A 27,962-nucleotide genomic window follows, 5' to 3' on the forward strand; every position below is an offset into this window, starting at 1 on the left:
CAGTGCTTGGGAGGTAAAGGCAGGCGGATCTGTGTGAGTTTGAGACCAGTGTGGTTTTCGGACAGAGTTCCAGGTCAGCCAGTGCAGACATTTAGCCTGTTCCTTATTGACAGTGGAAAGAACTAGTCATTTTATATTCTGATTTACTACAATATTATAGATCAGAGTATGTACTAGTAATTGAGAGCAAATACCAATTAGTGAAAGCATTGATTTTAGAGAAGTGTTTATTTTAATGTATAGTTACTTTGACGTCCTGTTCATAATTGTTTGGGATTTCAGCACTGTCCTTATCTTCCTGTTGCCTGACTCTCACCAATTTTATTTGTTATAGACTTAATTTTTCTCTCTTCATTTATGAGGATACAGTAAAGTAGAAATAAGGCTGTTTTGTGAGTTGGCTAGAGACTTTGATATAAGATGTTTAGACCCATGTTTAAAAGGTTTTGAGATTTAGTCAGACTTCAAGGTTACAAAAGTCAGACTTACATGGATGGTGGAAGCTTTTTGAAGCCTTTGTTGCCTTTTGTTTTTAAAATTTTTGAAATTTTATGTGTATTAGTGTTTTGCCCATCTGTGTGTGTGCACCACATGTGTGTATGTGTGCCACATGTGTGCCATGAGGTCAGACAGAGAGGCTGTCAGTTCCCTGGAATTGAGGCCTGTGAGCCCCTGTGGGTGTTGGGCACTGATTAGACTCTCTGAGAGAGAGAGAGAGAGAGAGCAACACATGCTCTCAACACATGCTGAGCCGTCTCTCTAGCTCAGAATTAGAAACTTTGGACTTTATTTATGTCCATTTTCTTTTGAAAAATACATATATATATATATATTTTTTAGTTCTCCAAGAATCTACTTTTTAGTTCTTCAATATGTAGATTCATATACCTAGTGATCCTAGCACATTGTTGTAGTGTTTTTCATTAAATGATGCATGACTATACCTAAAAGTGTGTATCTTTATCAGTGGTTGCTAATGACTGATTTACCTTAATGGGTGATAAAAACGAACTGTTTACAAGAAGTTATTGAAAATTTTGAAGCTGGGTCTGGTGGCATGTTTGTGACCCCACCTATCCAGCCAGCACTTGGGAAGAGGGAGAACAGTGAGTGGTTTAAGGAGGTGAGAGTCATTTTCCTGCTACATTTTGTTGAGGGCCGGCCTGGCTGCACGATACCTTAAGTAAATACAATCATGTTGGCGTTTCTACAACTAGATTTTCTCATTACTAATTATTGATGTAATCCTATTTGCTAGTTGTAAAAGCTCAATCTGGTTAGTAAATATAACTCGCACAACACTTGCACTTGTTTAACAGTCACTTTAAAACCAGTTTAAAACTAATTAGTTCTGGGGCCCCCTTCTTATGGTATCATACAGTCCTATATTTTAAAAAGAAATACATATAATGTTTTTAGTAATACTTTGAAAAATGCATGGGTCTAACACTGATATGTATCTTAATTTGTTAATAAATGGCGGGTAGAGATGAGCTTTTAGAGAACTCTCTTTCTCAGTATTGAAAGTGTTTCTTGCTCTACTACTGGCATAAAGTAACTGTCAGTGTTGACTTCTGTCCTTCTAGGCTTGCCATCTGTTTTCTCCTGTGAAATCCCAAGTGTTGGGATTTCAGGTGTGTGCCACTATCCCTAGAGGCATTCTTCTTTAACATGGCGTCTTTCATTAAAAACTTTTCTTTTCTTTATTTGTTTTTAAAGTGAACTTTGAGAATGTAGAAGTTATTTGAAGATAGGTATGTTTTGATACTTTTGGAGAGGAGGACAGTGTCTATGTAGCCTTGGATGTCTTCTCTCTCTATAGTCCATGCTAACTGTGAGTTCAGAGATCTGCCTGCCTCTGCTTCCCTAGTGCTGGGATTAAACATATATGCTACTATGCCTGGCTTATTTTCACACATATTAATAAAAATGCAAAAATATGGCATTGATGTTAAATTTAGGATAAATTTTTTCTTTGTAATTCAGTGGATTGTGTTTAAACTCTATTATATAAATTGAAATACTGATTTTTTTTTAAAGAAAGAAATTTTAGACATTTAAAAATATTTTATAGTGAAAGTAGTTTAAGCCTAATAAAAAGTGGATTTTTTATATACATATACACATATGTATATATTTTCTTTTTTAGAAAAAGAGCAAACGGGGATCTAATAGGTCATATGAGCAAAGTTTAAGTGACTCTTCCTCTCACTCTCAGGATAAGCATCATGAGAAAGAGAAAAAAGTAAGTGGATCCATCACTTAATAAACTTTAACAATCTTTTTAGGTAAAACTGTTTCTATACAGCTAAATGTAAACATTGACATCCAGACAATGTTTGGCTTAATAGAATATCAAATCAAAGACTAGGCTTAAAATAATGCCATATTTGTAAATAGAGTTTTGACTATTGGAACTCAAAATGTAACTACAGGTTGATTGACAGCATGTCTGATTTCTTGCATGTGTGACAGGCCATGGTACAGAATGTCGTGGTGGCCTGAGTAGTGACAGTGTGCTGCTATGTGTCACTAACCGACTAGTTTACATGTCAGAGTTCTCTCAGCAGCTTTCCTCCTTTATAATAGAACAACTTGGAATTCTAAATATTCTTGCCTGGTTTTTATTTTTCAGCGATGCTAATTTTTTTCTAGTGGCCAAATATATCATTTGTTTGCGAATGTATTGCCTTCTTAATTAAAATACTAAATCTTGCCTAAATACTAATCTTCTGATTTACCTGTTTTCTGCTTACATTTTTACTTTCTTTAAAGGCTGTGGTTAATTTTTTATTAATTAAAAGTGAATATCATAGAATTACTCATTGATTTGTGATTAAGAATATATTGGAGGTACAGCAAAGGGATAAGTTCTATGAATTATCTATCTTCATGGAAATAAGGTAAAAGAGGGCATCTTAAATGGAGAAAGAATGTTCTTATACAGTTGATGTGGGCTTGTTTTGAAACTATGTCTGCAGGTTGCATTTAATGTGTGAGAATAAGGTCATTATATCTGCAAAGTGCTTAGGGTTTGGGAAATGCTAATATACAGTTATTTTAGCACATTGTGGTTTCAGTTTATATTTGTACCCTTTTCAAGTATAATACTAAATTTTCAAATAGTTGGTTTTGAGAGTGTTTCTTACTGTGACCAAAATAAGTGCAACTTTATATTTAAGTGTAGAATAGTTGAGAGTTACATATGTAAACATTGGAGGTCTCTGGTAGCTAGCAATTGCATGTTTATCTTATGAAGTAGCTTTGTGATACAGTAACAGAAGGGTTATGTTCCTTGCTTGGATTCTTGATTAGAATGACAGGAGTTGGTTTAATATTAAGGGTTTTAATAAGTGATTCCATGTGAAAGTACGAACGGACACATTTCTGTAGGTAGGCCTTATTACAGTGTGAAGTTTTAGCATTTGGTCTTTAGTTGTGGTATTTCATGAGCATGGCTTTGTTTTAGAAACAAGCATTGCATGGTCATATTTATTTGTCTGTCATGTTATGAAAGGACAGTTACTAATGTACACTGTTGAATAAGTACACTTGTCGCTTACTTCTCACAAATGAATGATATTTTCTAGCTTACCGAACCTTTGTAAAGTGTTGTGTTTTTTTTTTAAAGATTTATTTATTTATTTTTTATGTATGTGAGTACACTGTAGCTGTACAGATGGTTGTGAACTTTCATGTGGTTGTTGGGAATTGAATTTTTAGGACCTCTGTTCATTCGAGTCAACTCCAGTTGGCCCTGCTTGCTCCAGTCAACCTCAAAGATTTATTTATTATTATACATAGTACACAGAAGAGGGCGTCAGATCTCATTACCGGTGGTTGTGAGCCACCATGTGGTTGCTGGGATTTGAACTCAGGACCTTCGGGAGAATAGTCAGTGTTTCTTACTGGCTGAGCCATCTCTCCAGCCCAAGTGTTGTGGAATTTAAAGTATTGTATTCAGTTTGTTTAGCTCCAGATTTTAGACTTGAAAACAATAACTGAATTTTATTTTTAGCATATATTAAATGTAGAACATTTTTTGTTATCAAGACTAAAACAGACTATTTTGTTTTTCTCCTTCTGGTGCTAGTATTGGCACCCAAGGCCTCAGGCATGCAAAACAAGTACTCTGCCACTGAGCTACATCACCAACCCATATTTCTATATCTTACTAATAATTGAGGTTTATTATATGCATTCATGAGTGTATTAGTCAGGGTTCTCTAGAGTCACAGAACTTATGGATAGTCTCTAGATAGTAAAGGAATTTATTGATGACTTACAGTCGGCAGCCCAATTCCCAACAATTGTTCAGTCGCAGCTGTGAATGGAAGTCCAAGGATCTAGCAGTTACTCAGTCTCACGCAGCAAGCAGGCGAGGGAGCAAGAGCTAGAGCTAGACTCCCTTCTTCCAATGTCCTTATATTGTCTCCAGCAGAAGGTGTAGCCCAGATTAAAGGTGTGTTCCTTAAACTCCGAGATTCAATCTTCTGGAATCCATAGCCACTAAGGCTCAAGATCTCCATACCAAGATCCAGATAAGGATCTCCAAACCTCCAGATAAGGGTCACTGGTGAGCCTTCCAATTCCGGATTGTAGTTCATTCCAAATATTGTCAAGTTGACAACCAGGAATAGCCACTACAATGAGTTAAAGCTACTGGAAGTTTTATCATTAGACTAATTAGCTTGCTGTAGAGTAGGACTTTTAAAGCATGTTATGATGATAAGCAATACCATAGTTGAATTGATGGAAGAGTTGCAGACAGAACTTTTGTTTTCTCCATCATTACATTTTTTATTTTAAGAGCTATTCTCTTTGTTGTAAGGACTTGTAAGCTGCCCCTCTATTCATCATTCATTAGACAAAGTGGTTCTTTCTATGTTGCTCATCATATACTTTAAACTCTTTAAACCCTTGTGTTTAACTTGTCATTTTGCCTCATCCTCTTTAGTAGTTGTAATTACAGGTCTGCATCATACTTTACATGGCTATATTCTCATGGATTTTAATGTTTAGGCTTGGCATGGTGATACACTTGTGTAATTTCAGTACCAAGAGAGTAAATTAGGAGGTTCAGTAGTCCCAGGCCCGCCTGGGCTACTAACAGCAACTACAGGATAAATGTTGGCCACGCCTGTTGAACATTTACAGACCTTGTATTAAGTGTTAGAGGTAACGTTGAATCAGTGTGTGGGAGAATATCTGTAGATTATGGGCAAGCACCACAGCATTCTATGTAAGAGATGTGAGTATGAGTGTGAGTGTCCTGGAAACAGCCCATGACCACCCCAGGAATGCTAATCAGAGGTGCATTTCACTGAAATGCGACATTCATAATCTCTGAATACTTTGCTTATTTTACTTATTGTCCTCTCTCTCTCTTTTTTTTGAGAAGATCTCTGTAGACCAGGCTAGTCTTCATTTCTGACCTTCTACCTCCCAAATTCTGAAAATGTAGGGCCGGGCAGTGGTGGCGCATGCCTTTAATCCCAGCACTTGGGAGGCAGAGGCAGGTGGATTTCTGAGTTCGAGGCCAGCCTGGTCTACAGAGTGAGTTCCAGGACAGCCAGGGCTACACAGAGAAACCCTGTCTCAAAAAACCAAAAAAAAAAAAAAAAAAGAAAAAGAAAAAGAAAATGTAGGCTTGTGAGACTATGTCTGGCAGACATTTGTAAATTTTTGGTAATATCATTCTTTATATTTTATTTAATTTTTGTTTCTTGAGATGAATTTTTCTGTGTTTTGGAAAAATATACTGTCCTGGAATTTACTCTGTAGACCAGTTTGGCCTCAAACTCAAAGATCCACCTGTCTCTGCCTTCCAAGTCCTGGGGCTTAAGGTGTCCACCACTACTGACTGACAGTAATACTGTTTTAAATGCTATTAAATGAACCACTGTTGTTTATCTCCATCATAGCTCTAGTTCCAAAGAATACCCTCTTCTTGCCTTGGAAGACATCAGGCACACATGTTGTGCGCGCGCGCACACACACACACACACACACACACACAGAGGCAAAATACCCATACATATGAAAATAAATAAAATTAAATTAAAAGAAAAAAAACTGTAAAAACTAAGTCCAGCTTTTTTTCTCTCAGACCCTTCTCCTAGAATAAGTGCCTAGGCCATAAGCTTTGGCCGTCTCTGACTTGCTCTTAACTTACACTGTTATTCTAACTTACTGTGTTTAGCTGCACTGCTACTTTCCTCTGCTTGTCTTTTTTCCTCCATCTCCTCGTAGTTTCTTGGGTGAGTTTCCTTTTATTCTCTTCTGAGCTCAGTTACCTGCTGCTTTACCGTGGGCTCCTCAGCATTCCAGCTGGAATCTCCTGGGCTTTTCCAGAACTCACTCTACCCCTGCTTCATGTCTTATCTATTTCCTGCCTTAGCTCATCGCCCATTCTTTCTTTCTATCTATCTATCTATCTATCTATCTATCTATCTATCTATCTATCTATCTATCTATCTATCTATCTATCTATCCATCCATCCATCCATCCATCCATCCATCCATCCATCCATCCATCCATCCATCCATCCATCCATCCATCCATCCATCCATCCATCTATCTTAAACAGGTGCTACTTGTAAGAGAGTCTCTCTCTAAGAAACATTAAAAAATACACAGGTTTTGCTTTTCAGGGAACTTCCTGCGTGACCAAAGCTTTATTACAATGGTTTAAGAAATACAGGTGATTGAGGCACGTGCCTTTAATCATAGTACTAGGGAGGCAAAACAAACAGAGCACCCTGGTCTGTATAGTGAGTTTTAGGTCAGCCAGAAATACACATTGAGACAATTGATTAGAGATGGCTCACTGGGATACAGTGAGGGCCTAAGTTCAGTTCAACACCCAGCACTGAGGTGAAAGCCAGGTGTAGTCGTGCTTGCCTGTAAATGTATGGTGGAGGAGGGAGAAACAGGTGGATCTTTGGGGGATCTCATTGGCCATCTAGTTTGGCTGAACTTAACACGAATCACCTGTCAATTAAAAAAAAAAAAAACCACCTGTGCACTGAGGCAGGAACTAGTTGATGGGATATGGGTAGGACGAGACAGTATTCTGGAATATAGTGAGAGGCGGAGAAGATAGCAGCGAGATGCTGAGGAAGGAGCAGGCCGGGGCTGAAGGAGAGGTGAATAACCAGCAGGTAGATGAACTCAGGTTAGAGTAGATTCGTCCTGGTTTTGGAGGCATGAAGCTGAGGAGAGCTAACTAGTCATGTGGAAGACATAAAATAGTTTGAATGGGTTAAGTAAATTAGGAGCTGTTGGAGAATGGGCCAAAGCTTATGGTCTTAGTTAGGGTTTTATAGCTGTGAAAAGACACCAAGGCAACTTTTATTAAGGACAACATTTTATTGGGGCTGGCTTCCAGGTTCAGAGGTTCAGTCCATTATCATCAGGGAAGGGAGCAGAGAAGGCCTACAATATATAGACTCTTTCTCCACATAATTTCTGGGTATCTGTATCTGGTCCCATCTGCTTGCTACCAGAGGAAGCTTTTCTGATGATGACTGGATAAAGCAACTGGTCTAGGAGTACATCTAGTTTCTGGTTCTAAGTTACCCAAGCAGTATTGAGATCAAGTTCTTTCTTGTGGAGTGGGGCCGTAAGTAAAATCAGAGATTGTTTGGCTCTTCAAGTTCTGTACCACCGTTGCTCTAGCATGGTTTGCCGACAGGTCAAAGGTTTTACGGCTGGGTTGGTGTTCACATTTTTCTTTGAGTAGCTTTCAGGGTAACTTCCTACATCAAAGAGACTAGAACATAGGGTGAAGGTTTTATGTAGGCATCAATGCTGAATGAGTTGTGTGGGTGTTGTCCTTAGCAGCGGGGGGGGGGGCACTCTCTCTTTGGAGAACAACACTTTGTCTTAGCAACAGCCTTAGTTGTTTGGGGGTTTCCATGCGACCCCCTTGGCCAACATTTCAGTTGAGTTCAGGAAGCCTTTCCTGGCGACAGGAGTTAGCCAGTTGAGACTCCTTCTCTAGGCATCCTCTTGAGGATCACCTTCATACATTCCAGGAAGTTTTCACTGCACGAGGTTTCCACAGGTGACCCCCCCAGGTCCACCCATCTTTCTGCATTCTATTTTTCTACCTCATCTCCCCTTCCCCATCTGAAACCCCCAGTCCTGTCCCCACCCACCCCCAGTATGCACATATTAGTTGATTCTGTTTCTTTCTCCAAGGGAGATCCTTGCATCCTTCTCATAGACCCTTTACCTCACCTTTCTATGGGAATTCATGTAGGTATTACTCTCCAAAGAAGGGAAAAAGAAATGGAAATTGATATGTTTTCAAGGGCACATAAATAATCAATCAATCAATCAATCCATCCAGGCCTTTGATATTGATACTTGGGAGACAAAGGTAGGGGTAGATAGGTTCCTTGGGAGTTCCAGTCAAGCCTAATTTATAAAGCAAATCCACGTCAGCCCTGACTACACAGAGAAACCAAGCCCTGTCTCAATCAATGGAAAGGAATTGAAATAAAGTTGAATTCAGAAAAGGATTTAAATTTATATAAAGAGAAAGTACTGTGGGATAGAGCCAGGTGGGAGAGCCACCTGCGAAGATAAGAGGAGACAAAAATATGCGACATGAACATAGGTAATCAGCCATGTGATAGAATGTATGTAGGTTAAAATAAATGGGTTATCTTAAATTATGATTTAATAAGAAAAGAGCTTAGCTATATGGCCAAGGTATTTGAGTTTGAGTCTCATTTCTGGGAGTATGGGGCTGGGAAGAAGAACTGAAGCACAATTTGAATACCTCTCTGGGTCTGTGGTTTGTAGCTTAACGGTTAATATTCACTTATAAGCTAATATATACTATATTTATCTTTCTGGGTCTGGGTTACCTCACTTAGGATGATTTTTTTTTTTTCCTAGTTCCATCCATTTGCCTGCAAATTTCATGTCTTTTTTTTTTTTTTTCTTTAAACAGTTGTGTAAATGTACCAGGTTTTCTACATCTATTCTTTGGTTGAGGGATATCTCTGTTGTCCTTCATTTCCAGTTTCTGGCTTTTATGAATAAAGCCGCAGTGAACATGGCTGAGCAGATGTCCTTGAGGTAGGATGTCTTGGCTATATGTGTCCTTGTAGAGTGTCTTGGGTATGTGCTTAAGAGTGCTATACCTGGATCTTGAGGTAGATGAGTTTCTTACTTCTGACGAGCTGCCATATTTCCACAGTGTCTGCACATGTTTGCACTAATATGCATAACTAATGATTTTTCTATAATGGTAGATTTAAAGTGGCAGCAATACTACAGAGAATACTAAACCATTAACTGTATTTGGCTATGTGAGCATTTTAGCTGATAACTTAAAAAAAAAACTTTAGTATTTGTTGTGTGTGCTACTGGGTTACATGAGGTCATTTTCATCCTGTATCCACTTTGAACCTCTGTACTTCCTTTCTACTCGCTCCTGCTAAGTCCTCTTGTTTTAATTTTCATATAGATTTTTATAAAAATGTATGTTTATAAAATCTAGGAACCACAAATGAGAGAGAACATAACATTTGACTTTGAGATTGATTAAGTTTGTTTAATATGATTCCCTATAATGTAGCCATTTTCTTGCCAACAGCATAACTGCTTTTCTTTATGACTGGGAAAAATTCTATGTATAGATAGATATTTCCTCAATTTCTCTGTTAATGGAAACTTAGGTTGATTCCATAACTTAGCTGTTATGAGTACTGTTGGAATAAATAATTGATGCACAAGTATTTCTGATATGTTAATATGAATTCCTTTGGGAAAATACCCAGGAGTGGCATAGCTGGGTTGTATGGTAGTTTGGGGTGGGGGTGGGAGTGGGGGTGTTGAATTTTCTTTTTCTTTTCTATTTCTCTCTCTCTCTCTCTCTCCCTCTTTCTCTCTCCCCCTTCCTCTCTTTCTCCCTCTCCCCCTGTCTCTCCCCCTCCCTCCCCCTCGATTTATATATTTACTTTATGTATGTGAGTACACTGTCACTGTCTTCAGACACTCCAGAAGAGGGCATCAGATCTTGTTACAGATGGTTGTGAGCCACCATGTGGTTGCTGGGAACTGAACTCAGGACCTCTGGAAGAGCAGTCAGTGCTCTTAACCACTGAGCCATCTCTCCAGCCCAGGGGTGGTGGTGGTGGTGGTGGTGGCGTCGTTGTCGTCGTCAGTGTCAGTGGTGTGATGTGTGTGTGTTGAATTTTGCAGAACCTCCATACTGATATATGTAGTGTTTGAACTAGTTTATATTTACATTAGTAGTCTATAAAGGTTTACTTTGCTCATTTTCCTGCCAGCATTTGTAGTACTTTTAATTTCCTTTTTATTTCACAAATATAGGTGTTTTGCCTGTTTGTTTTCTAAATGACTGCCATTCTGACTTGGGTGAGATAGTTTATCAATTTAATTTTAATTATTTAAGTTAGTTATTTGTATTCCTCTATTGGCTAGTTAGGTTGAACACTTTTTGGCCGCTTGTACTTTATCATTTGAGTATTGGATTTTGCATTAGCCCCCTGTATTGATTGGGTTGTTTGAATTCTTGTTATTTAGCTTTTTGAAAAAAGTTTATTTTATCTATATGAGTATATATCCCCCCCGTCCCCCGTGTTTGCCTTGTGTCCTCAGAAGTCAGATAACAGCTTCAGATCCCCTGAAACTGGAGTTAGAATTGCCAAGTGGGTAATGGGAATCAAACCTGAGTCCTCTGCAAGAACAAGTGTTCTTAAACTTAAGAGCCTTCTTTCCAGCCCACTGGTTTTTGAGTTCTGTGTAGTAATCCTGTCAGATGTATACCTAGTAATGATCATCTTTCATTATGTAGACTGTCCTTTCACTTGAATAACTACAGAATCTTTTAATTTCATGAGTTCCCACTTGTCAGTTGTTGGTCTAGTTCCTTGAGCTTATAGCATTTTATGTGGAAAGTTCTTATCCATTCCTATATCTTGAAATGTGCCCTTGCTCCCTACTTCTCTTTTGAGGCAGGGTTTCTCTATGTAGCTTTGGCTACCCTGGAACTCCATGAAGACTAGGATGCCTGTCTAGACTTGTCCCTGACTCAGCCCTTTCCCAGGGCTGGGGTTCACCATGCTCACCTGGTTTCGCTTTCTAACAGTTTCAGAGTTTTAGATCCTAGCTTAAGGCATTCCATACATTTGTAGATGAATTTTATATAGGGAAAGGAGAGGTAACAATCTAGTTTTGTCTGCATATGGGTATCCAGTTTTTCTGGCACATTTGTTGAAGATGATAAAATCTATTGTCCATTGTATGTTTTTGCCCTCTTGGACAAATATTAGGTTCTTAATAGCGTTCTCACGCCCGGCCAGGAAAGACGCAACAAACCAAAATCTTCTGCGGCAAAACTTTATTGCTTACATCTTTGGGAGCCAGGAGGGCAAGCGCCCAGCGCCCAGCCCCAAAAACGAAAGCCCCTTCAATAATGAAACCGAAACCCCTTCCCTATTTAGGAGAGTTATATTTCGCCTAGGACGCATCACTCCCTGATTGGCTGCAGCCCATGGCCGAGCTGACGTTCACGGGAAAGGTAGAGTACAAGTAGTCATAAAATACCCTTGGCTCATGCGCAGATTATTTGTTTACCACTTAGAACACAGGATGTCAGCGCCATCTTGTGACGGCGAATGTGGGGGCGGCTCCCAACATTAGGTGAGTTTGTATTTGGGTTCTCTATTCCTGCGTTGCTTGGCACGTGTGCACTGTTAATCCTTAGCTTTCCCTGCCTTGACTCTTAAGTTTCTACCCAACATGCCCCCTTCTCATTTTGATGAGTTAATTTGTCTCCTACCCCTTCTCCCTGTGTGTGTGTGTGTGTGTGTGTGTGTGTGTATGTATGTGTGTGTGTGTGTGTGTGTGTGAGAGAGAGAGAGAGAGAGAGAGAGAGAGCGCGCGAGCTCACGTATGCATGTGCAGGCCAGAGATCAACCTTGAGTGTTGCTTCTGAGGCATCTCTGATTTGTTCATGTGGCACCTGTGTGAAATGGGACTCAGGTTTTCATGCTTGTGTGGCAAGCATTTTACCAACTGGTCTACCTTCTCAGTTTTTGTAAACAGTAAGGGAGTCAACCTGCTTGTTAATTTCCTTTTGTTGCTTTCCACATTGCCGACAATTTATCAAATCTAAGACTTTTTCAGCTGGTGCCTTTGGGCTCATAAATAGAATCATACCATCAGTAAGTAAATATACTTTGACTTTCCCTTTGGATTTGTATTCTCTCCTATCTTGTTTTTCTTCTTCCTCCTCCTCCCCCACCCTCCTTTTCTTTTTGCTCAAGCTGTATTGAATCAGAGAAAGCTGTGCACACCTTTGTCTTGTCCCTGATTTTAGTGGAAATGCTTTGAGTTTTTCTCCACACTGCAACCCCGCTCTGCAGCCGACCCACTAACTGTGTCCGCTGCTGCTGCTGCTGCGCAGAATGCCCCTACCTTTTATCGTCTATTTTTAATGATGTCTTAAATGCTTTAACCTCCATTCTAGCCCACCACCCACCAGAGGTAATAGAAAAGAAAGGATACAGGGGAAGGGGACCTGCTTAGAAATGGTTCTTTGGAGCAGATCACATCTGTGTTGTCAGGAAATCAACAGTTCAGTTCACAGGTCAGCAGCAGCAGCTCGATCCACTTCATGGATACACCAGCAGTCTAGTTCCATAGTGTAGGGATAGCAAACTCGAAATCAGCAGTGTGGCACTACCTAAAAGAGACAGCCAGTACTAAGCGGAATCCGCATGGGTCAGCAGGAGGGACCAGGGGCCCTCAGGACCAACAGGAATGCCAAGAAAAGTTTTCCTCTGTGCCTTTCTCAGCGAAGTGAAGATCAGCTAAGATGTGAGACCCATGAGCATTGCACAGCTAGCTTTATAAAATCTCCGACTCCGTCATTGTCCATCAAGTCTTATTTATAATTTATACCCTCCAAACATCACATGTTCTCTGCTGGTCTGGCCTCAGCATGTGCATCTGTCTCAGCTGACATCACTCTGCCAATTAGCCTGAGCCCTTGGAAGCAGCAAGAAGCTGAGACATACCACCAGAAGCTTTTTGATACCATTTCTCTCTCTCGAGTTCCGACAAATGCAGCTCACCTACACAATGTAAGGTGGACCAATACATTCGCGTTGTTGGCAAAGAATGTGCCATCACATGTCCTTTCACATGCTTGCTTTAGCAAAACATCCTCTCTCCTGTGTCTGCTTCAGCTAAACACTCTTCACATGTTTTCCTCAGCAAAAAACCATCCAAATGACTTTCCAAAGAACCTTTTTTTCCCCCCGAGACAGGGTTTCTCTGTGTAGCCCTGGCTGTCCTGGAACTCACTTTGTAGACCAGGCTGACCTCGAACTCAGAAATCTGCCTGCCTCTGCCTCCCGAGTGCTGGGATCAAAGGCGTGCGCCACCACTTCAATTTATTGTGTGCGTGTGTGGGTATATGTGCTCCACAGTCATGTGTAGAGTTCTGGAGGACAGCTTCCTGGAGTTGGTTCTCTGCCTTCTGCATTGTGTGGTCTTAGGATTGAATTTAGCTAGTCAGGCTTGATGGGATGAGCCCTTACCTGCTGAGCCATTATATCAGCCCCGTGAACAGTCTTGCTAAACTAGTTCATAAAGATTTTTACTGATGTCTTGTGAATATCCTGTAGATTTTGCTCACTCTAATCACAAAGCAGCTTGTATTTTGAGGTTTTATTGTTGTAAGATTATCAATCCCTTTTTCTATCGTTTGCCTTTTATAGCTTGATGTATTAAAATTTATTAAAATTGTAATAAAAATTATGGTCTTGCACTTACTTGCCTATAGGTCAGCAGTTGGAGTTTAGCAGCTATTTCTAATTCAGCATCTTTCACCCAATTTCTTTCAAAATGTTGACTTACAGATGGAATTTGGAGGAGTGAAGATGAAGTTAGGGAGAAGTAAAGTGGCAGAGTTATGTCAAGGCTTGAGTAAAGGTAGGGCATCTTTAACATGCCTTAGTGTGGTTTTTCAAGCTGGTATTAGCAGGAATTTCTGCTTAATGGACCATTCTCTTAGGCTTCCCTGAGTATCCTATTGTCAGTGACACCTAGTCTTTTCTAGCACCAACAATTGAAGAGATAAGCAACAGTTGCCAACTTTTTTCTTTCTAAATACTACTGTATTTTTGTGGGGTGGTTGTGATAAAATATATGTGATATAATATTTTCATTTGATTCTCACTTATGCTGTCATTCATACTGTTAATAGTCTCATTTTTGCAGTATATATCTGTTGATACCATAGGTCAGTGTTGGCCAGTGAGTCAGAGGCATTACCTCGGGGCAAAAGTCTTTGGAGATTGTGATGGTTAATTTTAACAGCCAGCTTAACACAATCTTGAATCACTCAGGAAGGGGAGTCTTACTGAAGGGTTGTGATGAGGTAGTGTGTTTGTGTAGGGAGTTGTCTTGGTTGCATTGATTGAACAGGAAGATAACTGCCCATCGCCAGGGGCACAGTTACATAGGCATTGGGTCCTGCATTCATAGGAGTGGAGAAAGTGACCTAGTGCTTATTTTCATGTATGCATTTATTGCTGTTCCTTCTGACTGTGAATGTAATATGGCCATCTCTCAAACTTCTGTCTCTGAAATTATGATTGACAAAGGTAGTTTTTAAGGTTTATTCTTTCTATATTCTTTTCTTGGCATTTTGCTCTGCAGTCCTCCTTTTCTTCAGTAATGAAGGTAGCAATCTACAGGGATAAGTAGGAAGTGGATTAAGGAATGCAAAGAGAAATTAAATGTCTTTTGGATTTAGTGCTAAAGAAGCTGTTTCGAAGTTTCAAAATAGAGATTAGAGTAGAAGCTCATTAAAGGTTATAGACTAATAAAGACCAGGATATAGTTTTGAGTAACTTGATTCTTTTACGATTCTTAAATATGGGACTGGAGAGTTAGTGCAACAGTTGAGAGTACTGGCTACTTTTTCATAGGACCCAAGTTCAATTTCCAGCACCTATATGGTAACTCCAGTTCTAGGGCCTCCAACTTGTTGTTCTTTCCTCCCTAGGCAGTGTGCATGTGGCATATAGACATATATACAGGCAGAACACTAATGCACGCAAAAAATAAAATAAGTATATATTAAAAAGATTTGACGATTAAAAGAAATTAATCTTAAAAATCTTAGATATGAAAAAAAGGTGTGTGTGTGTGTGTGTGTGTGTGTGTGTGTGTATGTATGTATGTATGAATGAATGAAGAAAATACTGTTGCTCTAATTTGGTTCAGAAAGAAGAAAAGAAGCATGAGGATGAGTTAAGAAGAATTTGGTCCAGAAAGAAGAACAGAAGCATGAGGGTAAGCCTGAGGTAACCTTCTGGAAGGTGACGCTATGTCGAGGGGCTGTAAGGATAAAGAAGCAGGCAGTCTTCACGACTGTTCACGATCAGAAAGTTGAAAGTTAGGAAAGCAAAGCCAGAGTCATAGGAAACATTGGAGCTAAAGATCCTAGAAGATTTATGACCTTTATTGTTCCTGATGTTGTTGTGTGTCATTTTTTTATAATGTCATGGCCATCAGACGGTATTAGCTTGACAGATACGGTGTTAGGCCTTCACTGTTACAACCCTTTCACTCTCCTGAATCAGAGCTGGTCAGTGTAGGCATACATTTTTCTTAGCCTGCTTTAATAAGTGTTCACCTCTCCTCTAGCCTTCCACCTACCAGAGGTAGTAGTGGAAAAGTAAAGTTATTAGGCCATGGGGGAGTAGACCTGTTTAGAAATAGTTCTTTGGAGCGATACCAATGTTTGTTGTTCAGTCAGTCCAGTCCATTAGCAAACACCAAAAATGAATCTGCAGCTGTAGACAAGTCCACTTGGCAGGCACTACACGAACTGTTCAATCGAAACTTCGAGGTGAAGTGGAAACTTAAGGGTTCTTTGGAGAGTCAGTTGTGTTGGATGTTTTTTTGCTGGGGCAAATGTGTAAAAGAGTGGTTTCCTGGAGTGGACACACGTGAAAGACTAAGGCAGACTTGTGAAGGAAAGTTTAGCTGAAGCAGACACAGGAGAGATGTTGTTCTGCTAAAGCAAGCACGTGAAAGGACATGTGATGACACATTCTTTGCCACCAAGACACATGTATTGGTCCACCTTACATTGCATAGTTGAGCTGCAATTGTTGGGACTCCATAGAGAGAAATGCACCAGAAAAACTTCTGGTGCTGTGCTGCAGTTTCTTGCTGCTTCAAAAGACTCAGGCTGATTGGCAGAGTGATGCCAGCTGAGACTTATATACTAAGTTAAGACTCCTGGAGGATACATGCTATTTGGAGAATATAAATAGAACTCAATGGACAGTGATGAAGGCTGAGCTTGGCTTGCTTATAGAGCTAACTGTGCAATGCTTTGGTCTTGTTTTTGCTGTTGATCCTTGCTTTTCTGAGAGACACACAGCCGAGAACTTTCCTGGCATTCCTGTCTGCCCTGGTCCCTTTCTGCTGACTCGAGCTGAGGCTGAGGCCTCATTGTTCCCACTAGGTAGTGCCACCGCTGCTGATTCAGTGTTTGTTATCCCAACTCTACAGCACGGGACTGCTGTTGTATCCATGAGGTGTTTGCTAGTGATCTGAGCTGCCACTGCTGCCCTGTGAACTGAACTGCTGATTTCCAGACAACACAGATGGGAGTTGCTCCCAAAAACCTTTCTAAACAGTACCCTCCACCCCCCATCCTTTCTTTTCCACTACCTCCTTGATGGGTCATTGGCTGTAAGGGAGATGAAAGTGTTTAAAAACCACCATTAAAAGTAGGAGTTGGGGACTGGAGAGATGGCTCAAGGGTTAAGAGCACCAACTATTCTTCCAAAAGGTCCTGAGTTCAAATCCCAGCAACCACATGGTAGCTCACAACCATCTGTAATGAGATCTGATTCCCTCTTCTGGGGTGTCTGAAGACAGCGACAGTGTACTTACATATAATAATAAATAAAGCAATCTTTTTTTTTTTTAAAGATTTATTTATTTATTTATTTATTTATTTATTTATTATATGTAAGTACACTGTCGCTGTCTTCAGACACTCCAGAAGAGGGCGTCAGATCTTGTTACAGATGGTTGTGAGCCACCATGTGGTTGCTGGGATTTGAACTCCGGACCTTCGGAAGAGCAGTCGGGTGCTCTTACCCACTGAGCCATCTCACCAGCCCCTAAATAAAGCAATCTTAAAAAAAAAATTGGATTTGAAAAAATTAAAGTTAAAATGAGGTTCACCAACTGGCCCTGGTCTGTGGAAGAGGTAAGAAGCTGTAGGAAACTAATGACAAATTCTTTGGCGAGTTTCTCTCAATAACGTTGTCAATGAAGCTCAGCAAAGAAATGTAAGGTGAGCCAATAATATATGTGTGCCATCAGCAGATAGGTGGAGCAAAGGTAACTGATAATTGAACTTGCACTATCTGTGGGGTCATTTATATTTCCTCACGTGTGTCTGCTCCAGCCAAACATCCTTTTTCCTATGTACCCCAGCAAAACACCATTTGACAGAATTGACTTTCCAGAGAGAGCAGAAGTTTCCTTTTTGGGTCAGTTTTATTTTAGCAAAGCAGTAGCTAGTATATTGATATTTTCTATATCATTCTCCAAGTCTTAGTTCCCATGAAACAGTGTAGAGGATCAGCGCCATCTATTCCTGGGATCTGCTGCAGTAAAGCAAAGCATCCTGGGCCTAAGGCGTCTCAAATCAAAGCATGGATGCCGTTTCTTCCTATATACTAGTCTGCGGTTTGAGGCTATTGACTTTACGTATAACTGTGAAGATTGTCTAGGGAAAAAAGTTGCTCTACAGCTGGGCGGTGGTGGCGTACGCCTTTAATCCCAGCACTCGGGAGGCAGAGGCAGGTGGATTTCTGAGTTCGAGGCCAGCCTGGTCTACAAAGTGAGTTCCAGGACAGCCAGGGCTATACAGAGAAACCCTGTCTCGAAAAATCAAAACAAAACAAAACAAACAAACAAACAAAAAGTTGCTTTACTTGAAAGAGTAAGCCTAGTGAAATGACCACATCTGACTTGGAACCAAGGAAAAGAGTTTATTTAATACCTACTAGCTATTCAGAAATAAGAGATTTAGGTAGAGTTGTTTCTATACGTTATAATGAGCAAATTCAAGTGGCTTTATATTGTGTTTACTTTCTATTCACAGCCAGATACAAAAGTGGACTTTTTGATTGACAATTTTGTTCCAAATATGTATGTCCACTATGATCATGAGGGAGCCTGACAGGGTTAGATGAAAGATTAGATCCCCTAGAACCAGAGTCGGTAGACTGCTGTGAACTACCATGTAAGTGCTAGAAATTGAACTCAGATTCTCTTTAAATAATAGGAACACTGAAATCAGAGTGGCTGAAAGAGCTGGGAATATCTTTTTCTTATTTTTGTGTGTCCATTATTTGTGTATATATGCATCTGTGTATGTAGGCCAAAGGTAGGTACTGGAAGTCTTTCTTATGTCCTCTGAGGCAAGGGCTTTTCAATCGAAACCCAGAGCTTACCAGCTGATAGAGCTAATTTGGCTAGTCAGTTTGATCTGTTGCACATTTAAAGGGAAAAAACATAAAAAAGCTAAAGAAGTTATGTATATGGGTTTTTTGCCTGCTTGTCTGTCCATTTACCTACCATATGGGTGCAAAGTCTAGAAGAGGGTATTGGGTCTCCTTGTACCAGAGTTAAAGATGGCTGTGAGCTGTTATGTGGGCACTAGGAATATAACTTGGCTCCTTGTGAAGATTAACCTGTCCTCAATTCCACCTGTACACATTAAAACAAAAGAAAAGAAAAGAAAAGAAGACAGTAATAATTAAAGGTCCTTGTAAGTTATAAACAACCTTAATTTTTAAAGAATTGTTTATTAAAAAAAGTATTATAGGCACTGAGAGTTTGAAGTGATACTGTCTTAACCTTGTGATTACAGGAACAAACTCCATGTTCATTTTCCTGTTTTTTTTCTGATCTTTCTTTTTGCATATTTTAAAAAAGTTTATGCACATATGTGCTCTTGAGTGCAGAGATAAAAGGATAATTTTTGGGAGTTAATTTTCCTTCCACGATGTGGTTCTGTAGCATCAGCCTGACAGTAAACATCCTTACTCACCAAGTCACCTGACAAGTTCTTCATAACGTTTTAAAACAAAAGTCAACCCATTTCCTTACTTACATACTTAAGATGATATTCCTTTCAGTGATCCTTAATAATTATATAAAAATTTTCCCCCAAACGTCTCTGCTGGATATAAAAGGTTGTTTTCTTTTGAACCCATTACATGTATGTATTCCTATTTTATATATTTTACATTTTACTAAACTGTTTTTAAGATTGTTTGTACTTCTTTGGATAAAATTACAAGGTGAAAGGTTTGTGAATACTTGCCCAATCAGTGCTCTTTTTACATTTTTTGTGGCTTAGTATGTGTGAAGCCTTGGATTGATATCTAGCTCTACATAAAATGTACACGGTGGTCAACATCTGTAATGCTAACATTGGGGAGGTGGAGATAGGAGGATTAAAAGTTCATGGTTCCTTTCTACTCTGTAGTGAGTTTGAAACCAGTCTGACATATATGAGACTGTCTCAAAAGTTAATTATGTTAAAAATTGAAAAGAGGCCAAGGCCATGGTGGCCCATGCCTTTAATCCCAAGTGGGAGGCAGAGGCAAGCAGATCTATTGAGCTTAAGGGCAGTGTAGTCTACAGAGTGAGTTCCAGGTCAGTCAAGGCTACACAGAGAAACTATGTATCAAAACAACAACAACAACCCCCCCCCCCAAAAAACCAAAAACAACAACAAAAAAAAGGGAAACAAAAAAGATACTGAACTATCCTGTTTTCTTAGATTTTGACTTTTATCCCCCACCCCACCCCACCTCACCCTCCCAGGTCTTTGAATTGTAGTCTAAAACTGACATTTTACCCCTCTGGTCTCCTCCTGCTTTCCCCATTCTAGTATTACATTCTACCACTGAGCTAGATCCATCAGCTCTTGTTAATGCCCTTATGATTAAATCATTTTCTTGTATTAAAATCAGGTAGAGTTAAAACAAACTCACTTTTACATTAAAATTTTTATTATACTGTTACCTCTGGGTGTCGTGTCGTCCCCCCCCAGGATTTGTCTGTGTAGCCCTGGCTGTCCTGGAACTCACTCTGTAGACCAGGCTGGCCTCGAACTCAGAAATCCGTCTGCCTCTGCCTCCCGAGTGCTGGGATTAAAGGTGTGTGCCCTCATGCCCAGCTCCAGAATACATTTCTTGATGTGTTTCACAGTGCCCCAGTTCCAATTTACTTCTTGATTTGCTTTGTATTACCTGGTGTATCTTTCTTCACAATACCTTCTCTTTTCCTCCCCTTTCCTCCTGCTCCTTCCTGCTCCTGCTCCTCCTTGTCTGTCTCTGTCTCGTCTCTGTCTCTCTCTCTGACTCTGTCTCTCTCTCTCTCACACACACACACGTTTTCTGTCAGGCCTTCTTAAGTATTAATGTTTGTTTCATCATAGTCAGGCTCATTTACTATTATGTCAGCTCTTGTATCTGGTATAAATGATATCAGGTATGGGGAGAATATAGTAAATATGGAAATGGCTTATTTATTTACTATGCCCCCTCCAAAAAAAAAAAAAAAAACCCAAAACAAGCTAAATTACAACTCTTTATGTAGAAAATATGGTAGTGTAGATCTAGGCCAGAATCATTTGTACATCATGTTAGATAATATAATCAAAGATATTTTACTATTTACACATAAAAATTCCCTATTACTGTTACTTTTGATTTGTGCTCTTTGGCTTTTGACTTTGTTGTGTACTGTTTTTGATAAAGTATTCCAAACTTTCAGTGTCTTGTAACAAATGAGGCTCAGCAGGACAGTTCATTATTTCTGTCATGTCAGCTGGGTTTATTCTTGAGGCCATAGGAACTCCAGGCTGATTTGGTGGTGGTTACTGGTCTTCTTCATAATGTTGTGACTGGGTATTGCTACACATAGGCAGAGAGGTCCTCGGTTCCTTCACATAGGGCCGTACTGTTCATTTGACTTCACGTGTGCTCTCTGCAAGACCGTCAAGCATTCCTTTTCCTTTAAAGCTTTTCATTGATTCTTTGTAAATTTCACATTATGCACCCCAATACCTGACCCCACATATCTGCCCTCTACCCTTGCAACCTACCTCCCAAAAGAACAATAAAAACCAGACATCTCTCCATGGAAACTTCAGTGTGTCACACAGTATATTCTTTTGCCCCAGTAGCTTTACTTGCAGATGTTTTCCCTACTTGACTACAGGTATCTTGGAGAGCCTCTCCCATCAAACATTCTCTCTCTTTTTTTTTTAAAGATTTATTTATTATATATAAGTACACTGCAGCTGTCTTCAGACACCCCAGAAGAGGGAGTCAGATCTCATTATGGATGGTTGTGAGCCACCGTGTGGTTGCTGGGAATTGAACTCAGGACCTTTGGAAGAGCAGTCAGTGCTCCTAACCTCTGAGCCATCTGTCCAGCCGCCATCAAACATTCTTAACCCAAGCAGTGAGCCGTGGTTTGGGTCAAGGCCTCTCCCTCTGTTACCCCATCACTACTGCATTCCCCACATAGCCCAGGCATTTCAGGCTCCCCTTCTTCTCTCACTTCTTTCTTCCCTAAATTCACCTTGTCTCTCTTGCCACTCTCCGTTGTCTCTCTCTCAACAGTGACTTCTCTGTCCTCCTTCCTGGGGACCAATGAAGTCATTCACCTGAGAGCAGTTTCCCAATAAATCTTCCTTGACACATACTCCAGTCTAGTTTGAATTGGTTCACTTCGCTGGAGGAGAAATAACATCACAGCTAACCGAAAATTTATACCCAATACTGAGAACATTTTCATGGAAAAATCTTTGACTTTCAATAAAGTTGGTATCTTAATATGTAATGTACTGTTTAACCGAATCCCTAGTTTTATAGACGCAGGTTAGTTCTGTGATTCATAGTAGGATTCCAAGAACCTTGCCTGCTGCTGCTTCCTTTTTTCTTTCATTTTCTGTTTTTGTTTTGCTTTTGGTTGGTTGTTGTAACTAGAAACTAGAATCAATTTTGTTTTTGTTTTTGTTTTGTTCTTTGAGACAGGGTTTCTCTGTGTAGCCCTGGCTGGCCTGGAACTCACTCTGTAGATCAGGATGGCCTCACTCAGAAATCTGCCTGCCTCTGCCTCCCGAGTGCTGGGATTAAAGGCGTGCGCCACCATGCCTGCCAGGGGTTTTTTGTTTTTTATTTTTATTTTTTAATGTAAACCAGAGAAACGACCTTTTGCTTGAGTTTCTGTGTCTTAATGTCTAATACCTGGACCGTAAGCTTCAGAGAGAGGTAGCTGCATGTGGTGTGTATGCCCCAGTCTCAGTGCTGAGGTGAGTGAGGCAGGACTAGCTGCCTTTGCAGGGCTTATTCAGGAGCAACCCCCCTAAAAGTTGTGTGTAATGATAGAGTGTGAGAATATATATAAAGTACCCTGTACATCCCAGATGCAATTTGTAAAAGCAGACGTTTAACAAGAAAAGAGTTGGATTTTGCTATTTATATATATACCAAATAATTACAGGCTTTAGTTATTTATTGTTATTACTTAGGGTGAGCAAAGGGCCATATACGTTTTTTTTTTTTTTAAATCTATGACAACTGTTACAAGGGGGTGACTTTTTTACAGAGGCTTTAAAAGAAAATTACATATGTATGAATTATTTAATTTAAAACATTTACTTCTGTTTATTTTTAGAAATATAAAGAAAAGGACAAACACAAACAAAAACACAAGAAGCAACCAGAACCGTCACCTGCCTTGGTTCCTTCTTTGACTGTTACTACAGAAAAAGTAAGATTGAAGCATCATTGTTTTTGTTTTTTATACGTAATGAAATGCTTCTAAGGAGAATTTTCCTTCCCAGTGCTGTGGTCACAGTTTCACCCACCTTGCAAGCGCTGTGTCATGCACTGAGAACTGTTACTTTCCTGTCCTTTACACTGCTTTCTGTTTAGTCTGTACTTGTCTCTAAGGACTGTGTAAGGCTCACATGTGAATTAAGAAGCTCAACTTAGATTTTAGCTACCTGTAATATTGAGATCTGTCTCCACCACTTAGTAATTCTGCATTTATATGTCATTACCTGAAAAGAGGGGAAATAATAATTGAAACTGATTACCGTAAAGTATTTAGAACAACACACATGGTTTATAGTATTACTTAGGATATTAGGTATTATTTAAATTATCGTACTATTAATAAGAAAACAAACAGAAGAGAGGTTGGGCCATTTGGAAGTACAGTGGAGATGAGGCCAGTGTAAGGGCCTCACTATGCAGGGATAGACAGCCAGTGTAGACCTTGTCTCATAGTTGGGGAAAGTGAGCAATTAGGAAGGACTGAGAGTAAACAGGGTGCAACTTTAGTTTTATAAGGTGTTTTGGCTGCTTTGCCATAGAGAGATTGGGAACGGGAGAGTAAGAGACAGAGGAGAATAGAGGAATGGAAGCTAGGGATACTCTAAGTAGGTTGTTAATAACCCAGTGAAGGTGGCACTAAAACCTGAGACACAGAGAGCTGGGTACATTTTGAAGACATTCAAACATGCACACCTTGTGACTTTCCTAAAGGTCACTTAGAGGTATCAGAAGGATGGCTCACTTTCCTAGGGTTTGCCTTAGATAAATAGGAGGAAACAATTTGTTCTGAATATACAGGAGATTTTGGATATATTGCTAATTTACTGTTGACTATCAGGATGTGTTATTACAATTCAGCAGTTTAGAATAAAATAAAAATTCATCACGCCCCTGCTATGCATGCCAGAAAGTCTAGAGGTGCTCTGCCAGTTCATTTATCACAAGTGAAGTTGTTGGGTAGCCTGGATTTTTACTGGAAAGAGTTTTATAAATTTTTAAGTTCTTTAAAGAATCAGTTCCATTGGGCTGACGAGATGACTCCGCAGATAAGAGCACTAACTGCTCTTCCAAAGGTCCTGAGTTCAATTCCCAGCAACCACATGGTCGCTCACAACCATCTGTAGTGGGACCTGATGCCCTCTTCTGGTGTGTCTGAAGACAGCTACAGTGTACTTATGTAAAATAAATAAATCTTTAAAACAGAACAAAACAAAACAACAACAACAACAAAAAACCAGTTCCATGTGGTTGTAGAACTGAATTTCTGTGTGGGCTGTTCCATGTAGCCCACTCTTTTCTCCTATGCTCTCTCCACCTCAGAACCAGTAACAACATCTCTATTCTTTGGTTCTTCGAGACAGGGTTTCTCTGTGTAACATCTCTATTCTCTTACATCTGAAATCTTTATAACTTTACCTCTGTGATGTATCTGCTGCTTCTAATTAGTGTGTAGTCTTTCTGTTCATTTTCAAACAGATTTTCTTCTTTTCTTGATAGAACAGGATATTGCCAAGGAAGATAAAAGAAGAAAACCTCTTTGCTCTTGGTCTTTGGAGATTTAGTTCCTCTTAGTTTTTTTCTAATAAATTCCTAGATGCTTGTAAGCATCCTGACAACTCCTAAAAAGTAATTGTATTAGATTGTTTACTTTTTGTAATTAATAGAAGACATAGTTCCTTCTGGCCATCATTGTAAATAACTTAGGTTTTAAGTTTGTAGCCCCAGCCAAACTTTGAAAAGTGTGTTTGTACATGTTGGGATCTCCACACTCCAAAAGATTTTCTGTAGTTCGTAGGATTTTCCTGTTTCTTGTTGACATATTTATAGGGAGGATAAAGAACACTTCCCTCTCTACACTCCCTCCCTCCCTGATCCTTCTTCATTTCCTTTTTTATCACTAGAGTTGGAATACTAGTCCTCATTCATGCTAGGCTAGTGCTTTCCCACTGAACTACACCCCAGCCCTGTAGACTTTTTGAATGTAGAGCAAAGCTATTTTTGTAAAATGAATCTCTTACATGTAATTTTTATATTTTAAATTTTAAAAATTAAAATTTTAAGAGATGTTAAACTTTGTTACAATGAAGTCAAAGTATAAACTTTATCTACACTGTTTCTTATTAAAAGTCACTCTTTATGTTCTTTTCTTTGTATCATCCACCAAGAGAATTATATTTGCAAGTGAAGGCTTTCTTTTTAAACAATCTTACCTTGGAGGAAATATAAATGCTAAACATAATGACTTTCCAGTATATCAGACACATTAGGCTTTGTTATTCTTTGTTTAGTTATGATCATTACATAATAAATTATACATATAATTAAAAAGATAATGATGATGATGAGGGGGTAACAGGATCTCCATGTAACGGCTACTGCCTGCCTGGCTTGAACTCACAGAATGCCACCAGCCTCTGCCTTCTGAATGCTGGGAGTAAAAGCATGTACATCTACACAGCCTAAGTTACGTTTTTGATCAATTTTTGTATGCATACATTAATAAAACTGTCACTACAGCTCTAGGCAAATTTTCTCTGTAATGTCTTTTGTCTTCGATAGGGTTTCTTTTGCTGCAACAAAACACCATGACCAAAAGGCAAGTTTGGGTTGAAAGGGTTTATTTAGCTTACACTTCCACATCACTGTTCATCACCAACGGAAGTCAGGACAGGAACTCAAACTGGGCAGGAGCTGATGCAGAAGCCATGGAGGGGTGCTGCTAACTGGCTTCTTTCTCATGGCCTCCTCAGCCTTCCTTCTCTCATGGAGGCATTTCCTCAACTTAGACTCCTCCTTTGATGACTCTAGCTTATGTCAATGTGGCACATAAAAGGAGCCAGCACATCATTTCATCTCATCTCCAGTGTCTTTCCATTCCCCTCCCTGCTCAGGGAAAGACAGGGAAATCCCTGCTTTTTGTAACCTTACATTAGCTTGAGTCCTTTAAAAAGTTCAAAAGAGAAACACACAGTATGACGTGTGAGGGAAAATCACTGTTCTCCAGTAGTGAAACTGGGCACAGTAACCAGTACAGGGGCAGGCTTCATGGTCAGCAGGAGTTGACTAACATTTAATGGATAATGGATTCCACTTTTTTTTTTGTGTGTAGGAGGGGTGAGCTTTATTGGGTTACAGTTTGGTGATTTTGGTTTTGGGGGATTCTATTGGTTGTATTGGGTTTTTGTTTTTAGAGAAAGAACATAGGAAATCTGGGATGGACAGGGAGGGGATAAGATCTGGAAGGGGAAAAATATGATCAAAATATATTTAAATTTAAAAATTGTCTTAAACAATAAAAATACATTATTTGATTTGCTAAGTATCTGTCTGTTAGTCTGTCTTTCCTCTGTCATCCATCCATCCATCCATCCATCCATCCATCCATCCATTCAGTTTTTCAAGATAGGGTTTCTCTGTGTAACAGTCATGGGTGTCTTGGAACTCACTTTGTAGGCCAGGCTGGCCTTGAACTCACAGATATTCCCCTGCCTCTGCCTCCTGAGTGCTAGTATTAAGTGCATGCACTACCAAACCCAACTTATTATTTTATTTTGTGTGTATAATTGTCTTGTCTATTTGCATGTCTGTATACTCTGGAATTGGAGTCAGATACCCTGGAACTGGAGTTACAGAAGGATGTGAATTGCCAGGTGCATTTTGGGAATTGAAACCTGGTCATTTGCAAGAACAGCCCTGATTTGCTAATATTTTGATGAGGATTTACCATCAGAATTCATGAGAAATTGGCTGTAGATACCAAGATTTGTTGTATTAGGATTATGTTAGACTAATAGAATTACTATTTCCTCAGATTTTATCTTCCGGAATAGAGAGTAGAGAACTGACATAATTTCTGATAAGTTGATAGAATTTACCAGTGAACTCATTTGGGCCTTACATTTTTTGATTTAGAAAATAACTGATGATAGAGGCAGTTAAAAAATATTACCTATTTCTTGAATGAATTTTTACAGATTGTGTAGTTTTCTTTTGAGTTTTTTGTTTGTTTTTAAATTTATTTATTTCATGTATGGGAGTACACTGTCACTGTCTTCAGACATACCAGAAGTGGGCATTGGATCCCATTACAGATGGGTTTGAGCCACCATGTGGTTGCTGGGAATTGAACTCAGGATCTCTGGAAGAGCAGTCAGTGCTCTTAACCCCTGTGCCAGCTCTCCAGCCTCTGTGTGTGTATGTGTGTGTGTGTGTGTATGTATGTATGTATGTATATATATGTGTGTGTAATATGTATTCTTTTGTTTTAGGATGAAATGTTTTATGGATATCTGTTAAATCCATTTGGTTCATAACTTCTGTTAGTTTCACTGTGTCTCTGTTTAGTTTGTGTTTCCATGATCTGTCCATTGCTGAGAGTGGGGTGTTGAAGTCTCCCACTATTATTGTGTGAGGTGCAGTGTGTGCTTTGTGCTTTAGTAGAGTTTCTTTTGTGAATGTGCGTGCCCTTGCATTTGGAGCATACATAGGTGTTCAGAATTGAGAGTTGTTCTTGGTAGATTTTTCCTTTGATGAGTATGAAGTGTCGTTCCTTATCATTTTTGATAACGTTTGGTTGAAAGTCAATTTTATTCTATATAAGAATGGCTACTCCAGTTTGTTTCTGGGACCATTTGCTTGGAAAATTGCTTTCCAGTCCTGTACTCTGAGGTAGTGTCTGTCTTTGCCCCTGAGGTGGGGTTCCTGTATGCAGCAAAATGTTGGGTCTTGTTTATATATCCAGTGTGTTAGTCTATGTCTTTTTATTGGGGAATTGAGTCCATTGATGTTAAGAGATATTAAGGAATAGTGATTGTTGCTTCCTGTTAGTTTTGATGTTATTTTTATGTTTGTGTGGCTATCTTCTTTTGTGTTTGTTGAAAGAAGATTAATTTCTTTTTCTAGGGTGTAGTTTTCCTCTTTGTGTTAGAGTATTCTATCTATTATACTGTATAAGGCTGAATTTGTGGTAAGATACCTTATAGATTTGGTTTTGTCATGGAATATCT

The 27,962-nt window shown here is 39.4% G+C and overlaps 1 protein-coding gene across 51 annotated transcripts in view; it reads left to right on the forward strand.

The window, feature by feature from the left end:
- Positions 1-27,962, forward strand: part of Mllt10 (myeloid/lymphoid or mixed-lineage leukemia; translocated to, 10) — a 157,231-nt gene that overhangs the window by 68,825 nt on the left and 60,444 nt on the right. For 26 of the 51 annotated variants that reach the window (NR_149308.1, NR_045539.1, NR_045538.1 and 23 more), the window contains 2 exons: positions 2,150-2,245; positions 22,793-22,888. Coding sequence is in view for 48 of the 51 variants with exons in the window: in XM_030248197.1 (XP_030104057.1) it covers positions 2,150-2,245; positions 22,793-22,888 (192 nt within the window). In the remaining 3 variants the exon portion in view is untranslated. Of the gene's footprint in view, positions 1-2,149; positions 2,246-15,283; positions 15,353-22,792; positions 22,889-27,962 lie in introns of all 51 variants that reach the window. The other 25 variants (XM_006497384.4, XM_030248162.1, XM_006497371.4 and 22 more) reach the window with 2 other exon arrangements.

Source organism: Mus musculus, chromosome 2, assembly GCF_000001635.26.
Source record: "Mus musculus strain C57BL/6J chromosome 2, GRCm38.p6 C57BL/6J".
Lineage (NCBI taxonomy): Eukaryota > Metazoa > Chordata > Mammalia > Rodentia > Muridae > Mus > Mus musculus.